Source organism: Archocentrus centrarchus, chromosome 12 (genome assembly GCF_007364275.1).
Source record: "Archocentrus centrarchus isolate MPI-CPG fArcCen1 chromosome 12, fArcCen1, whole genome shotgun sequence".
NCBI lineage: Eukaryota > Metazoa > Chordata > Actinopteri > Cichliformes > Cichlidae > Archocentrus > Archocentrus centrarchus.
In genome coordinates, this window is record NC_044357.1 from 14135280 (window position 1) to 14152083 (window position 16804).

The following is a 16804-nucleotide window of genomic DNA, read 5'->3' on the forward strand; positions in this document are numbered from 1 at the left end:
CACAATGAGCTTTAGTCAAAGCAAGTTAAACATGTAAGCCATGATCTCCCCTCTGAGTTCAGAGGACTGTGTGAATAAAGCTGGCCCATTCGTGTAGGAAGAATGAATTCGGCCTGTTTTTCATTTTGCTCAGAAAAGCAGTCTGAGGGAACCGACTGGAAAGTGTTGTGAATGGAGGCCCACCCGTCTGTTTCAGTGACAATAAGATTTCTTCCTTCATTCCTTTGACTTATGAAATCTTATTTTCCTGCACTAAAAATAAAAGGGAAATAATTTTCCAGCTGGCTGCATATTATTCCCAAATGTCTTTGTTCGCTTTATGTTTCATTAGTGATGCACAACACCAGTGCTGACGATGCACAAAACTTTAGAAATTCTTAAAAAAAAAAAAAAATCTGCTGCAGGCTTTTCCCTTTTTAAAGTTACTTCAGCTGTGGGAGTTTTTGTTGCTTTGACTATGTTCTTTCCAGTGGTTGAATGGATATTTTATGTACTTTTAAAGAATTGATAAGGATTGTAGTAATGCTTGATACAAAATGTGATGACGGTCCAGATAAAGCAGATGAGTTGAGAATTTTAACTTAATTTTAAAATAATTTTACAAGGCAGTCAGTGTAGCGCTAGCAACAGGTTAATATTTAGTAAACATTTACTGTTCCCAGATGATGAATCCTGTTTACAGTGCTGTGCGAAAGTCCAGGATTTACTGAAATATGTGCAAATATACATTGAAGTATATTTGCTTTCTTGTAATTTCTTTTAACCGACTTTAGGAATAGTTCTCCAGGCTTTTTGAAGGACATTCCAAAGCACTTCCAAACCCTGATGGATCTCTCAGGTCCTGTTTCAGGTCTTCTGATTTTTTTTTTTTTTCCTGTTTCTTAAGGAGATGACTTTCAGATACTGTTATTCTGCTGTAGATAATCTTTTAGGCTTGCCACTTCTTCTTTGGTCCCCTGCTTAAACTTTTAAAGGACACATTACATTCTACACTGAGACATGCCAAGTTTTTGGGTAATCGGTCTTTGGGAATCACCTTGATAGTGCAAAAATACTATTTTATGCCATCAAACTGTGTTAGCTTTGGCAGTTCTCATAGATTCAACTAAAGAAATTGGAACAAACTGTGTTTTTGTGACAGACTGCTAATAACACATTGCCTAAAGATGCTATTTAAAATTGATTGCTAAGTTGTGTTATGTGTAGACACAACATAGGCTCATCCTTTGAGCTAGGTGCCTCTTTTTTATACATAAATGATTCAAAGATCAGTGTGAAGTGGCTTATTAAACAAAAGAAATTCCTCTGAAAATGGTCAGGCAGAAGTACTGAAAGAAATACCTTCAGATAGCCTGCAGAACTATTGCTCAAGACCACTTAAATGATTAAAGTCCTTGAAATGAGGGGTGACTCAAGACTTTTGCACAGCCCTGTACACCGTGACTGATCGCTTGTGGGATTAGCACACGTAAAGCAAATAAAATTCAGTGTGGAAGGGCAAATACTTCATCTTTATTTACATCTGGTTGTTTGACACGCAAGGCTGAAAAGGAAGTGGAAGAGGAAAGTTATGTAACGCTCACATGCCTTACCTGAGGTTTCCCTCACACAAGTCAGTGGTTATAAGTGGCTGCTCGCTATTTCTCTGCCCTTGCTTATAGTTTCGTATCCTGATATCACCATAATACAGGCTTAGTGGATATTTAAGGTGCTATATAATTATTTTGTCTTTTTGAGACTGATTATCTACCTTCTGTGTGTGTGCGTGCGTGCTTAGGTTGTGAATATTGCTTCGTGTTTTTGTACATGTTCTTTACTGTTAGTATTAATATGCAACATGTTTTTCATTGATTCATCTGTCACCATGGTCTAAAAAAAAACAAAAAAACTAACTACATTCAACCTTCTTCCTCTTGTAGGCTCTCACACATACTGCATAAGTGTCATGTCTGATCTCTCTGTCTTCTTCCCCCCCTCCCCTAGCTTGAGAATTTTATAATTCTCTCCGGAGGAAGAACGTCGCATCCTTTAAGGATTCACAGGTCAGAAACTCTCCTACTCCTCCCTCCTTCCCACCCTGTTTGCTGTGCAGATGGACACTGCGCTGCTCACTGGCCTGCAGGCGTCAACACGAATGCTGCATGCTTCTCCCCCCCTCTCCTCTGTAACCACTTTGGGGCTTTACTCACTTTTTTTTTTGTTCCCCTTGCATGACCTCACCTGGACAACCTCACTCTGATTTGAATCGTTCCCCGTGCCATTCACTATGAGGCTTGGTGTTTCTTTGTTTTTCCAGTTGCAATTCTTCTGTCCTGTGTCTGCTTGGAAGCAAGCTATTGGTCTGTGTTGCCTTTAATTACTGTTATCTAATGATCCATATAGTGACAGGCATTGTGTACACATGCTTTTCACTCTGGCTTTACTCAGGCTCTACCCCTGAGACAGTAATTGTCCAGTCATAGCTTAGCTACTGTAACCAGGCACGGCAGGTCTGTCAGGCTTTGAATTTCTCCAAATGCCAAAGCGGTGTCCGTGTGGCTCAAGATAGTGAGAAACTTGGCATCTGAAAGAGTGTGGAGGGTGGCGTCTTTTTTATCAGCTTTCTGAAACTTGAGCAGAAGTTTAAGAAATGGACAAAAGAGCCATGATATTTAAATGTTAGTGTGCCCGGCTCACTACCTTTCTAACCAACCTTTAAAGTCAAGGAGTGTATTATGAGCTTGTGGGGTTACAGTCTACATTGCAAAAAAAAAAAAAGCTATATTTAAGAGCAGCACAATCACCAAATGTGGGAGAAGCTGCTGATAGTGTAGTAAAATCAGTTAGGAGCATCTACAAAGCAGCACATACAAAGCTTTTTTTCCTCTTGTCTAAGAACCAGTAAAAGCAGAAATAATAAACTGGCTGTACAGGATGTGTCGCTCATCTACGCGAGCTTACGCAAAGAATCTGAACACCTGTGGGATGTTTGCTTTTCCTCTCAGCAGGTAGAAGCCTAACAAAATAATGTAGTTTCCATCTGCAGCCATCAGCCTGCACCTCACCAAAAATCTGCATTAAAATGGTTGTTTATTGCTGTAGGGCTAGTTTTAAACCAGTCATGACCTATTTACCAAATCTCTAGAACTGAGGGTCAGTTTGGTTGGTGAATACACTTTGATGCATCAGCTCCCCCCATGATGACGATATCATATGACTGCGGTTTGTTTCCCACCCCAGACTGCATCACATGCAGTCGCTTGGAGACCCTGTATCTTATCTACAGTATGTATAATAATGGGGCGTGCTAGAGCAGGGGGCATTTAGCATGTAGCAATCGGTTGAATATTTAAACACCTTTTTATATGGTTCTTTTATTTTTTTTGTAAGTCATCTGCATATAATTTAGCAGGTGACAGTTTAACCTTTTGTTAATCTTCCACTTTCACTGTATATGTGCTGTGTGAGAATTGAACACCTGACCTAATTCTTCAGGCCAGATCACGAGAAATCGGTGTGAGAGGAGTTTAAAGTTTTACTCTTGGCTTTGTGTTGTTTATCCCTCTTGGTGCTGCGAAGGAAACAGTGAAATGAGTGTTTTATGTACTGGTATGCCAAGTTCAGGAGCGCACACTGTTAGTGTTGTGGCATCCTGTGGGTGATGGGGTGAGTTTTCACACAGTACTCCAAAGGAGGTTTTTGTCTCTCCCCGGGCCAAAATTACCACCGTGAAATCGGTGCCTGCTGAAGACTGCTTTGAGAGAGAAGCAGGAGAGAAAGGAGACCTCTTTAAAGGCAGAAAGGATGGGAGAAAATATAGAAAGGTTTTAGTGATTTTACAGCTCCTTCAAATGTTCCTTGACTGGTGGGAAAGCCTTAGTAACTGCAGTTTGGAAGATCATTTGAGTTTATCTCATCGTATTTCTTAACTACTTGGGGGGGTTTAATTTGAAACCAGCTGCAGAGGTGTATTCCACTCTGGGTGCTGAAGTCACCTGGCCTTGGCTGTTGCTGTTTAAAACAAACAAAGAAAAAAAAAAAAAACTACCACCAATGTGACTACCATTCACCAGCTTGGGACAGCAAGACCTTCAGCTGGCCTGCCTAAAATAGTCTCACATTATGCGCCCCAAGGACTAGCTGCCATCACAGCAGCCTCAAGGAAACTACATCAAGTGAAAGGTTTATGACTTTACTCAGAGTGGTGGCATCTTCGTGACCCCGAACTATATTATGGATTACAGCTATTCACCTCAGAAAGAGTGCCAGCGCTTAATTAGATTTTCAGTGCAACATATGTACATTGTATTGCAGTATCACGTGTTTTGGAAGTTTGATTTTATATGTATTTTCTCATTAGTTTGGCATTTTGCAGCATATATATCTGTATTATTAATATTAGCAATTTGCAACTTAGGCAAGGCTTGCATCCCTGTTTTAAAAAACTCCTGAACACATAAATAGTGACAAAAAAAAGTACATTTTAGATTTATAAGTATATTCTCTTAGTGATCACCAAAAGTTCCTTTTTCTTTTTGCCAGTACAGATGTCAATAGTAAAACTCCTCCACTTTTTTCCCCTCCTTTTAATTATAAGAAAAAGAGCCTGGTGATTATGTCTTCATGTTAGACTACAGAGGCACATTCAGTACTTGTACAGGGAACACCACACAGTAATCCTTGTTCCTCTAGTTAGCTTACTTCACTTGCCTGTATGTTTATAGGGAAGTTTTTCCAGAACCATGTGACTAAGGGAAAGGGCGTGTTGTTTTTAAAAAGCTTGCCATCGGCAGACTAAATATACCCTTTACTGGACCTGACCCCTCATTTGCCTTTGCTGTGGCCACTTTAGGTCGACAGGCTAACTCAACAGGGGCCCTAAAACTGGTAATTATATAGCAGGGCTTCCATTTTACATCCCCTGTATAGTGTTGCCTTCACACAAGCTCTTTTCCTCAATTTAGACATTTGGGTTGTTATTGATGGTTTACCTAGAATTTAATTCTACATTTAACTAAATGAAACGAGGAAATGATGGATTTTCAGCCTGTTTTGGGTCAGAAATGAGAATCGTGGACACCTTGTCATTATTCAGCCTACATGTGAATGGATATAGTGAATGTAGTAGATCCTGCTGGTAATCCTTGATCTTAAACCCACCCCTCCCAGTGAGTTCATCCTGGATAAAATAGAATGACTGCTGTATCATCTGTTGCAGTTTTAAGATGACCCCCCCCCCCCCCCCCCCCCCCCCCCCCATATGACCAATAGTCAGCTGTGCTGCAGAGATCGTACAGCTGTGCGCTTTCAGAGGACTTTATGTTCAATTGATGGGGCTTTTACTAGGTGGCTTTGTAAGTCTGAGCTGTAGGCTGAAGTCAATCCTCAGTGATGTCCAGATGGTTTGAACCATAACTACAGTTTTAACTGCTGTGCTGGTTTATCCTGAAAAGTTAAGCAAATCGCATCCAAGTTAATCACATCAAAGTCTGTCTGCGCGGGGGGGGGGGGGGGGCGGCTAACTTGATAGACTGTTTATGACAAAGCCAAATCGTGTCACGAGGGCCAGCGGTTCAACTTTAATTACTGGTCAACTAAGTGCACTGTAAACATAATAAGCTGGATAAGCTGAATTAGGAAAGATTCTGAAAAATTAGGCAAACTTGGATTGAGTTACAAGAGCCGGTTTACTTTGAGTAGTAACTATAATCATAAAGGATACGTCACATTAACTTAATATACTGGGACAAATGACATGAACTCATTACATTACATTCGTTTGGAGCTGATCTCACTTCAGCTCCAAACGAACTCCAGAGCGGTTTGTTTTATGGTGCGAACATTATTCGACCTTGATGTGACCCAACTACCAGATCTACGTTACAACGTTTAGCTAAAAGGTTTCCTGGAGTAAGCTATGCTTTGGATTCTGGGATGCATTCAGGGAGTACCATACATGTGCAGTCTGAAATATTACCCACATAAATAAAAATGCTAGGAGTAGCACCTTCTTCCTGTGTTCACACTTCGTTAGCCTCGTAGCATAATTGCCTAAGTCAAAATTGAGAGATTCGCCTGGCTCTACTTTGTTAGCACTACTTTGTTAGATTTATTTAGGCAGATCTCTCAATTTGGCCAAACTATGACTTAGGCAATTATGCTATGAGGCTAATTATTTGTTGCTCTGACCACTCAGTAGACTGAACGTTGTCGTGTGATTTGTAGTGGCGCATTTTGGCCTTATTTCGCTTAAAAACCAAACCACAGGAAAAAGTTACGAGTTTACAAACTCATCAACTGATTTGGACCAACACCCTAAGGCTAGAATACTTTAAGTCTTAATACTCTCATTTCATTTAAGCAAAGAAATTATATATATTTAAAGTGCAACATGTTGTGAAAATGAAAAAGAACACATGAAATAAGAAGATCTTCTTGTTCTGCTGCATTTTTGATTTAACCTATCTGGGATTGTTATAGCCTTGTAATGCTAAATCAGTGGTATAGTCCTTTAAGATATTTCCCATTAGCAGGGCAAGGGAGAACATAAAACTGGGGACAAAATATACTTTATCTGTGATCATCTGATGGAAGTGTAATAGCTGGAGCTGCAATGCCAGTAGCTCAGCCAGTACTGAGTCTGCAAAGCCTTGGCCATCTCAGAATGTCAAAATCGGTTCATCAGCCTGCGAGCAGCAGACACAACCCAAACCTCAGATGCAGCTGGCAGTATTTTAAGATGGCCTCATGGTCCTTGTCAGGTTTTATAAGAGCAGTTTGATGCTTACAGATGGCATTATCATGTGCACATGTGAGCAAGCTCATGTTTCTGGCACATTTATAGCTAAACTCCTTTAATCTGTAAATGACATTGAAGCAGACATCTGTCCCCATCAGCGTGCCATCCTCTGTGGGCTCAGTATTTTATTTTAAATGCAGGACCTCTGGCTCACCCACTCACTTTGAAATTTAAGAACAACAAAAAAAAAAAGTCATGGTAACTCACAATAGCACAACATGTCAAGAATCACTCCATCTCCTATAGTATTGATCAGAATTTAATCAAAGTTGCACTGAGTGATCCACCTAATGGGTCTTCACCCGAACTCAAGGTCAAGGTGTTGTTTCATGGGCAATAACCTGAGAAGTGTAATGATGTGGTTTAATCTGTAAATGACTACAATTTATACAGATCTCTAAGAGGCGTGAATGATTAAAAACATCATACATTGCTTTGATGTGATCATCCTCTCAATAATTCACAATAAGGTCTTTCGTCCAGCCCCTCGATTAACTTATGCAGGAACATGTGCTGACAGTCGTATGATCATCACATTGTTACCGGCTGACATAAAGTGATGGAGCAGGTCCATTACAAAGCCTTGAGTGAAGCTCCCTCATTATCATGAGTGGTTAGTGCTGCGTTATCACCATTCCCGCAGCTGGGTGGATACTGTACAGATGGTCCTGCTGATTGCTTCTGTCAAGGAGGTTATGTGATTGGTTTGTTTGTTAATGGGAATACTCAAAGTTGTGGCTAGTTGTCGATTCATTCAAATATTTCTAAAAGTTGGAGCTTGGCCCATATTAGAAGTGGTTGGAGTCCAGGAATTATTCAAGGGATTCTTTAGCATTGTGAGCTGGGGCAACATTGGACTCTTCATGTTTGTATCTTTACAAAAATTTCTAGAATTGAAATAGGAAGAAAAAGAGACATTATTTTGTTATCCTCAAGGAAATATGACAAATTAATTTGGATCCAGGTATCCTTCTTGATCCAAGGGCTGGCTTCATGTGTGGTGTGGAGAGAATTTTCAGCCTTAGTGAAGGTTTCCATGACTGTCATGTGGCACCCGTACCAAAGGGATAATAAGGTAAAAAGCACAGTGTGTTACACTGAATCCCCAAAAGAGACATTCTCCCCACAAAATGAGCTACTTAGAGCACATTTCCCATTGCACAGTTTTTGTGTGTGGTTAGGCACACTGGTATTATAGCATCAAACGGAGCAGAAGAAAATGAGTCGCGGCCTCTTGGCGTCCTGCGGCAAAAGGAAGAAGAGCATCTCTGTGCATTGATGCTGATGATGGGCGAGTACATGGAAAATAGATCCAGCGAGGGGAAAAAGAAGTGAGGGGTTGGAGCTGTTGGCAGGCACTGAATGTCCAACTCCTTCACATCACTCTCGACTGCGCTCTGAATCTTTGCCCCGCTGCTCTGCACGCAGGATGCGGAGCCTCTTGTCTGGGCTCTCTGCACAGGAAATGAAGTGGCAAGTGGTGAAGCTTCTGCGTCAGCCTGCCGTTTCATTAAAGATGTCAGCCTGTTCATCCAAATTGATCATGAAGGATGAGTCACGATCTTTGCTGACTCAGTTCCACCTCAGACACTGATCACAATCACAGCTAACACTCACACTCATGTGGCAATGAGTGAGGAATAACTCCAAACCAGGACAGAGGAATGTAGCAGTTTTTAAACGTGTTTGTTAACTTCATTTTTGAACCCTGGAGGTTGTAGGTTGTGTTTTCCCCAAGTGATTCCAATTGCGCCTGTTGCTTTCTTTTTTTTTTTTTTTTTTTTAAAGGGGGCTTATTTCTTCTCCTTTTAGTCTTACTCAGACATTTAAAGTTCACATGCACAGATATGTTCAGCTTCAGTTTCTGCCTCTCTGTCCTCAGTGGGCTGCCTGCCAATATCACTGCCCATTTAGCAGCACAGTGCTGGGAACACCAAGGCCCCAAGCAGGTGTCAACCTCCCTGCCTAGCCAAAGGAGCTGAGAGGAGAACACAAAAGCCTCAAAGAGATCTGCCAGCATGGTAACGTCTTAAATGTCCCCAGCCAGTATGGCCACTCCTCTAAATCTCAAAGCAGCAGAGAGTTAGCTGCCAGTATGCTCTTTCTGCTACTGTAACACTGACTCTTTGGGGTTTGAAGCTTAAGCTTTGCCCTAAATGAGAATCCGAATAGTGAGACTGATTGAGGGCATCAGGAATGCACAGATAGGATGCTGAATGTATTTGGAGACTTTAATTTATGGAATTTGGAACAAGAGCATATTTTTCAAAGCACGAAAACAAAATTTCTGTGTGCTCGGCGTCTTCAGCGTGGATTAAACATTGTTATCTCATCCTTTCACATTGTTGCCATGTCGGTCCTTTTCCGTCTATTAAACACAGACGGTCTCAGCTGCTGTCATCCACCAGTTTATGCGTTATCTTTATGGGATGCTTCCAAAGATCCTGAACTTGTGATCTTTGAAAACGCTAGCTTTCCTCATGGGTAAGCTGCCCTGCCATTTAGACATTGGCCAGACTGTAGAAGAGAGAGGGAGAAGTGATGTGTCTCTCTCCGCTCTCTCTCTCACTATTCATTGTTGGCTGCACTGCAGTGATGATGTGGATGTGATGGGGGTGGTGGAGTGGGAGTAGAGTGGAGGCTACTCTCATCTTCAGTAAACAATAGGTCCTTGTGTATTTGACCCCCTCTTTAGCAGAGTGGAGTCCATGGCTATGCCTGAAGCCAGGGTGGAATTCCATCTTTGCCAGATTAGGTCGGTGGAAACCTTTTTAAAAAGAAAATCCTTGTTTTAAGAGGGTCACGGCCTTTAGGACCATTTGTTCTCATTTAAAACCAAATCAATAATCTGCTATTATCCCGCCTCTTTTTCTGCAGCCAAGGTGGACTTCATTGATTGTCTGTATGTGCTGCTATATGATACATCTCCCCTCTCCTCTGGATAACTAATTACTAACCTATATTTGAGATGAATGTGGCATAATGGTGCTAGTAGGTCATTAAAGTGTAGTAGACAGTGATTTATCTGTTCTGTGAGCTTACAATGTATTCTGTCATTTTAGTTAAAGGTCTAAAAATGAAGACAAATGACCCAATAAAGCAGTTAAACACTTCACATTTTCCTCAAAATGATGCCTTGTGAGTTTTTTGTTTTTTTTTCCCTTCCCCCCATTACGTTTTACCTGAGATTTAATCCTTGTCTTACATGATACCTGATAACTCTTAATCGCATTCCTTGCGTGACTACTCCACCCATTTTTTTTAAAATTTGTTTGTTATGGTGTTGTGTGGGCATTTCCGCTTCATTCATCATGTCATTATGAAAACCAGAAAAGCCGGCTTTGTGCCCGATCAGTTTACTTCCTCAGGAAACTACCGTGCAAACCACCTGACCAGTGAGACCCGCTTGCTTTCTGTTTATTACAATAATATTGTCTTCATTGAAGGTAACACGGGAGCAGCACAGGGCTCAGTAAGCAGTCCTCTCCAATTACGTCAAATCCAGCTTCATCAGTGTTAAATGAGAGAGAAAGCAGGGTACCAAGATGGAGTTGTGCACATACACCTTTCAACACAGCTTTGTGATAGGAAGAACTTGAGCTTTTACAAATGCAGTATGTCAATTAATCACTTTCTGAGGTACTGCCATTTCAGTGTTGATATTTATAAGGTAAAAGCAGGTCTGTGTTCCCTGTCAGAATGAGTTTGGTTGACAATCTTCTTTCTTTTTTTTTCTCTTTTTTTTGTGCTCTGCGGGGCGGTAAATTCTGCAAACGCTCTGTTTTACAAGCAGGATTGAGAACAGATTTAGAGATTTATTTTAATATTTTACTTAAGCTTTAAAGCTTATGCTTTCTACCCCAGCTTTGTTGCTGACCTAAAACTGCCATTTTGAAACATGGGTTGTTGAACTATCAGATATTAACCATTTCAGATAAAAATGAATCCCAACAAAAAGACCCAAAGCGTCAGAATGTCATTCGTTATATTCGCATGACACAGCATTTCAAGGAAAGGAAGCAGTGGGTATTATGTCACGTCCAAAGCTCAGTGCTGTGCACAGAATATGATTTGTAAGGCTTTATTCTGTGTGACAGCATCGGCCACCTGAGGCAGGCCTGGATACATTTATATTTGCGTAAATGGCACAGAGCGGCTTAATGGAGCCTTTATCAGGCTCATCCTGAGGTGAATGCATCAGGCGTGCGCTGTTAGGAGGAAGATGGATCACGGTGATCTCCAGATTGACAAATAGAAAAGAACATCCGCATGTGATAAGAGCTGGTAGCTACCAGGAATGTTGTCATCACTCTGGTTATTGTCACAATCATCATCACCCGAGGCAAACGGATACGCCTGTCTGTGTCTTGAACAATAACACGGTGAAGAGTGGCACGTCAGTCTACACATAACAGATGAAAATGTCAGAGCATAGTTAGAAAATCACACACCACATGCACTATTAAACTGCCGGATAGGGTGTGTTTGTGTGTGTGTTTTTGTACTTACTACAAACAAGAGCGGAGTGGGCTGTTTTCTGTAAGTTCATATGCAGCCGCTTCATTCTGCCTCCTCCTCGCTGGCTCCTCTGATACCTTATTCAGCTCCACACATCTGTTTTTCTTTTTTGTTATTTAACCCCACATTTTCCCCACAGAAACCAGTCAGTTACCAAAAAAAAAAAAAAGGTCTTTCACTTGTGCACTGAAGTGGAAGACAGGTGTTGTGCATGGCAGAGTTCAGTAACCTTACTGAGTTTACTTCCTTTCTCATATGATCCCAGCTGTTAGACAAAATGTTTCCCACAGAAAATATAATCACTTAAGGGTAATTTACTGCTGCAGCTAATTTACCTGCAAATTATTTTTTTCAAATGACTGACTTAATCATTTTGTCCAAGTCAAAAAAAAAAAAAATGTCCAACTGATTTTTTTACTTTTGATTTCCAACGTGTTTGCGTGCTTGCACTGTGTGTGAGGATGGTGAGTTCTGCTAGCATTCAGCAGGAGGGAACTAGATTTGACACCTGTTCCTTTTTAGCGTCTGTGTTGAGAGATACGATCTATCTGTGGCATGAGATGAAATGCTTTGTCACTGCGGGTTTCAGTGCGTGGCGTTACTCACTCTCTTTCTGTGTCCCTGCAGAGGAAACTTCACCGTTCCGAAGTTATCAGAGTCTAATATGGGCTTTGGCGTGCTGGGGGTGTTTCTGGGGCTGCTCCTGGAGGTTTCCACACATGGGCCCCACGGTGTGCCTCGCACTTCCTGGAGACACCAAGGTAAGGCGGGAATTAACAGGTTGTCGACTGGTTATTGTGGTGTAATCGGCGAATTTAAATGGGTCACATTTTGCCTGCTTGTTAGTCTGAACTGGTATTTATGAGCTTTCACAATCTCAAAGCAAGAAACATGAATACCTGCTAGAGTTCATTCAGTTCAGTGCACCGTGAACTCAAAGTTCACTCTCTGTAGCCCTTTATAATATACCAAAGCTCTCTTTTAACTTAATGTCTTTACGTCACAGTAGATTGCTAACACCTGTTGCTTAATTTTACCTTAAGACCACCCCATCAGTCCCACCACAGACTCTCAAGTTGAAGCCCTTTTTGTCTGACGGAAGCTCTGCTTGCATGCTGCCGTTTACAGAAATAGCTCAAGTAACTCTGTCTCTTCATGAGAACAAGCAGAGCTCACCCTCTAACCAAGTTTCTCGACTCGCTGGGTCACAGTCACCATTTCAGTCAGTCAGTGAGGGTATTTGCTTTCAGCATGGCACTGTTTATGACCTGGCACCTGCAACCCGAGCCCACTTGCACCTGGCACAGCCATCCAAACACAAACTCTCCCCTGGGTTTCCCATCCATCGCAACACAAAGTGAAATGAGAGAATCATTTATATAATTCTAATGCGGAGTACCTGGAGATGCGCAAACATGCCCAAATCTGTGACCCTATCCGTGGTGAATGGCTGTAGGGATGCACTGTAATGTGATCACAAAAACTGCTGACAAGGTGGGGCTGGAACATGTTTGACTGTTTTTTGTAGTGTAAATGATAACGTGCCCTGATGCATCTGTAGTAGGATGTAGTGTTTCGTTTTTGTCTTGCCCTTTTTTCAAGTTACACATGACTTGTCCTGCCAATATCACCAGATGGAATAGCCCATATATGCAGACATATTACTAAAGTTGAAAGGTCGAGTACAGAAGAGAAAAAAAGTGTTTGCTGGCGTCATGTCTCTGTTCCGTATTAAAGCGTGGTTCCTTATTTTCTGGTGTATATACTGTTACAGCGGTGGATGCTTGTGATAAAGACAACCAATTTTCCATACAAAGAGGTCAGCATGTGTGCAGGTAATCCCTGCAAATCTTGTTTCAGAATCACACCTCTGCACAAAAACGGCCAATGAGGGCGCGGTGAAGAACAGCAGGATCTTGCAATATTTCCAGTATTTATCTTGCCTTCACTGTCTGCAATATCTCTCAAAACTGTCAGAAAAATAAAGTTCTTTGGCCAGCTTCTGATGAATAAACTTCAAATAGACAACACACCCTTTTGCCCTGGGTCCTCATCCAGCAAAACTCTCAGTGCAGCCACACGTGCCTGGGTGTGCGACCTGGCCAGGCAGCCAGTGAAATTTGTCCCCTTGGTGATACTGACAGGTTTTCCACCTTTAGCATGTGGCAATAACGTGGTGTATATTGTGATCTTTTGATGGTATCTTGTAAACTGAGAGGAGTTTCTAAGAATGTGCTACAAGTGAGCATCTGTTTGAACTTTGGTGGTTCAGTAACAATGCAAATGATGGACAGTTTTACACATTCAAGTTAAAAAAATTATAGAACAGAAACAAAGATGGAGAAATTAAATCTGTTTTTGCATGTTAATCTAGAAGTTCTGAAATTTTAGGAAACACAAACAAGTTAAAAAAAAGGAAAAAGAAATGTAGCCAGCTTTTTGAATGATATTTGGTTTGAGTATTTTGTACTCTTGGTTCTGTATCTCATGAGGGAGGTATACTTAATATGGCCAGCTCTGGCTGTGAGCAGCAGTCCCATCCACATGTTGTATACTCAGTCTGTTTGTAATTGGGCAGCCAATCAGAAGAAAGTCAGCTTGAAGTGGGAGGAGCCAAAGCAGCTTGTTTCAGATAGTGGTTGAACTGAGGGGCTGCATCCGAGACTCGTGATAAAATATATAAGGATCATTTAGCACTGTGAATCATGCAGAGCGACTCTGGTAGAGTCCAAAAACAAAAACAAGGAGCTGGACGTATAGGTCTCCTTTAAAGTGCAGCTTAAAGCTGTGTTAACTATTTTTGGCCACAGGAACACCATAAATGCAATGCTGCCATTTTTAAAGAGCGATCATACATCCAGCAACATTGTTTTTCACTTAAAATTGTGTTTCTGGCTCTACAGTGAATGAAAACCCATTTGATCACCATTTACCTCAACCGCCAAAGAAACATTTGACTCTTTAGCTACTAAATGCTCAGCAGTGTTCACCTACTAGTTACTAATTTAAACAGAGCCGTGTACAGTGGGTTTTAGCACTTGGTCCCTTGTGACTAAAAGTGAAAGCTGAAAGTTTTGTGACTTGGTTAATATTTATTTAGTTGCCTGTGGGTTCATAGCTCCAAGCAACTACTTCTACACCACAAGTGCGCTCATTTAATCAGCTTTAGATTAAATTCTGACTGCAGTGAAATACAGTTATTGAGTAAAAAATGAGAGACACACTTTGACCAAATGTTCTTGTTTTATTATATATATATATTTTTTTTTTTTTCCAGATTTAAATCTTATGGAGTTTTCAGAACCGGGCATCTTCAACTACTCCACGTTACTGCTGAGTGAGGAAAGGGATGCGCTGTATGTGGGAGCAAGGGAGGCCATCTTTGAGCTCAGCAAGAAGAATGTGACAGTCAGAAACAAGAAGGTATCTAAATGTGAGAAGATTTGTGATGAGTGATAAAAGACAAACCAGCTTTGAATAATCTGAATTATGCTTTTATTTATTTATTTAAGGTTCAGTGGAAAGTTACAGCCAACTCCATGAATATGTGCACACTTAAAGGAAAATCGAAAGAGGTTAGTTTAATAGTTGTTACAGTATATTTCTTGTTTAAGTGTTGCCTGCTGGACGAGCATGCATGGCTGTTGCTCACTCACGCACGCATCCATCTGTCTTTTGAATCCCTTAAAAGGAATTTCTTCAGGATGAGATGATTAGAATTTAGCGATCAGAGGTTACTGTGACCTCCCAAAATGTCAAACTGCAACCACACGGTGTTAATTCTCCTTTGTTTTGCTCCCTGTTTTCAGAGGGAATGCCTAAACTACATTCGAGTGGTCCAAGCAGTAGATGACACGCGGCTGTACGTCTGCGGCACACACGCCTTTCAACCTCAGTGTGATTACCTGGTAGATTAATGTTCAATCCCTCTTTATCAGCACACTGTACTTGACAAATAAACATGTTTACACTTGCTTATCACCATCACCTCTAACTGAAATGTAATCTCTCCTTTCAGTACTTTGGCAACTTTTCACTTCAGGGTAAACCTGAAGACGGCAGAGGGAAGTGCTCCTTTGACCCCTCGCAAAGCTTTACTACTGTCATGGTTGGTGAGTTGAGTCCAGCTCTCGATCAGCTTTTTTTCCACAAAGGTTATCTCTGCAGGAAAATGCATAACAATTCCCTGTAATCTTTTGGAGGGGAGGGAGAATCATTTACTGACGTTTTATTCTGTTTTCCAATCAGATGGAGTGCTATACTCAGGGACAGCTTATAATTTCTTAGGCAGTGAGCCGATCATTTCCAGATACTCCCCAACCCAGTCTCTGCTGAGGACAGAGTACTCCACATCATGGCTTAATGGTGAGTTGAGACAATATGAGACCACGTGCTCTATTTTAATCAACTAAAAGATTGTCAGGATGTTGGGAGAATAGCTTTTAAAAATGTATTTCCAAAGGCTGGAAAAAAAGATTTCATGATGATCATGTTAATGGATCTGCATTAATCTGAGCCCTTCTTTGTTGCGTTTTATTGACCTCGTGTTGCAGCATCCTTGTTAGTGACTTGACAGAGAGGTTGGCAAAATGCACTGACTCCAAAACACACACACACACACGCACAGAATCTCTTCCCTTTTGTTTGTTTGTAAGAAGCTGTTTGCAGAACATTCAGCCAGCAGGTTATGATTGTCAGCCAGCAGTGAGCGCTGAACAGCCGATGAGCTCCCACTTAATTTGTGGGTGACTTGCTGGTGGCCCGCAATTAAACTAGTTAAAGTGCTCTCTGCAAGACTGCAATTCTAGCGCCACGAGCAAAACCTCTGCCCATTCCCACGTGGCTCTGCTCAAATCGACTGTTTTTAAGCTCACAGCCACCAACTGTGTGCTTCCCTGTTCACGCACACATGCCTAAGGGTGAAGAATGATACTATAACTGGCTACGCTGCCTTGGCTATTTTATGACTTTGTTGCTGGTAGTATGAACACAGCATCAGATGTTACCACAGGGAGATCCCTAAATTATCTCTCTTGGGTCACAAGCTAGTGTTCTCCTGGTGCTGGTCCCAAGCCCAGATAAGTGGGAGGGTTGTCAGGAAGGTTATCCAGCAAATGAGACATGCGGATCCATCCATTGTGGCGACCCCATGGGTAAAAAAGGGAACAGCCAAAAGTGTTTTTGTTTTTTGTTTGTTTTTTCCCTTACCAATAACTTTCTCTGCTTTCTTCCCAGAGCCCAGTTTCGTTTTTGCCGACGTGATCAGAGAAGGGGAAAACAGAGCAGATGGCGAGGACGACAAAATCTACTTTTTCTTCACTGAGGTGTCGGTGGAGTACGAATTCTTTGGCAAGCTGCTCATCCCCAGGGTGGCGCGCGTCTGTAAGGTCAGTACACGTTGCGCACCATCTGCACATAGCAGCGCTTTCCACCTTTAGCCACTGTTTTCCTATCGCATGTGTGTGAGCGAGTTTTTTTCTTCCTCCTTCCAATTCCCTTTTCCTCATT

At 41.5% G+C, this 16804-nt stretch overlaps 1 protein-coding gene across 3 annotated transcripts in view; it reads left to right on the top strand.

Annotated features, from left to right (window-relative positions):
• Positions 1-16804, top strand: part of sema4d (sema domain, immunoglobulin domain (Ig), transmembrane domain (TM) and short cytoplasmic domain, (semaphorin) 4D) — a 39648-nt gene that overhangs the window by 13228 nt on the left and 9616 nt on the right. For 2 of the 3 annotated variants that reach the window (XM_030742610.1, XM_030742608.1), the window contains exons 3-9: positions 11924-12057; positions 14574-14719; positions 14809-14871; positions 15106-15204; positions 15315-15408; positions 15545-15661; positions 16532-16683. In XM_030742610.1, coding sequence (XP_030598470.1) covers positions 11924-12057; positions 14574-14719; positions 14809-14871; positions 15106-15204; positions 15315-15408; positions 15545-15661; positions 16532-16683 — 805 coding nt within the window. Of the gene's footprint in view, positions 1-1983; positions 2043-11923; positions 12058-14573; positions 14720-14808; positions 14872-15105; positions 15205-15314; positions 15409-15544; positions 15662-16531; positions 16684-16804 lie in introns of all 3 variants that reach the window. The other variant, XM_030742609.1, reaches the window with a different exon arrangement.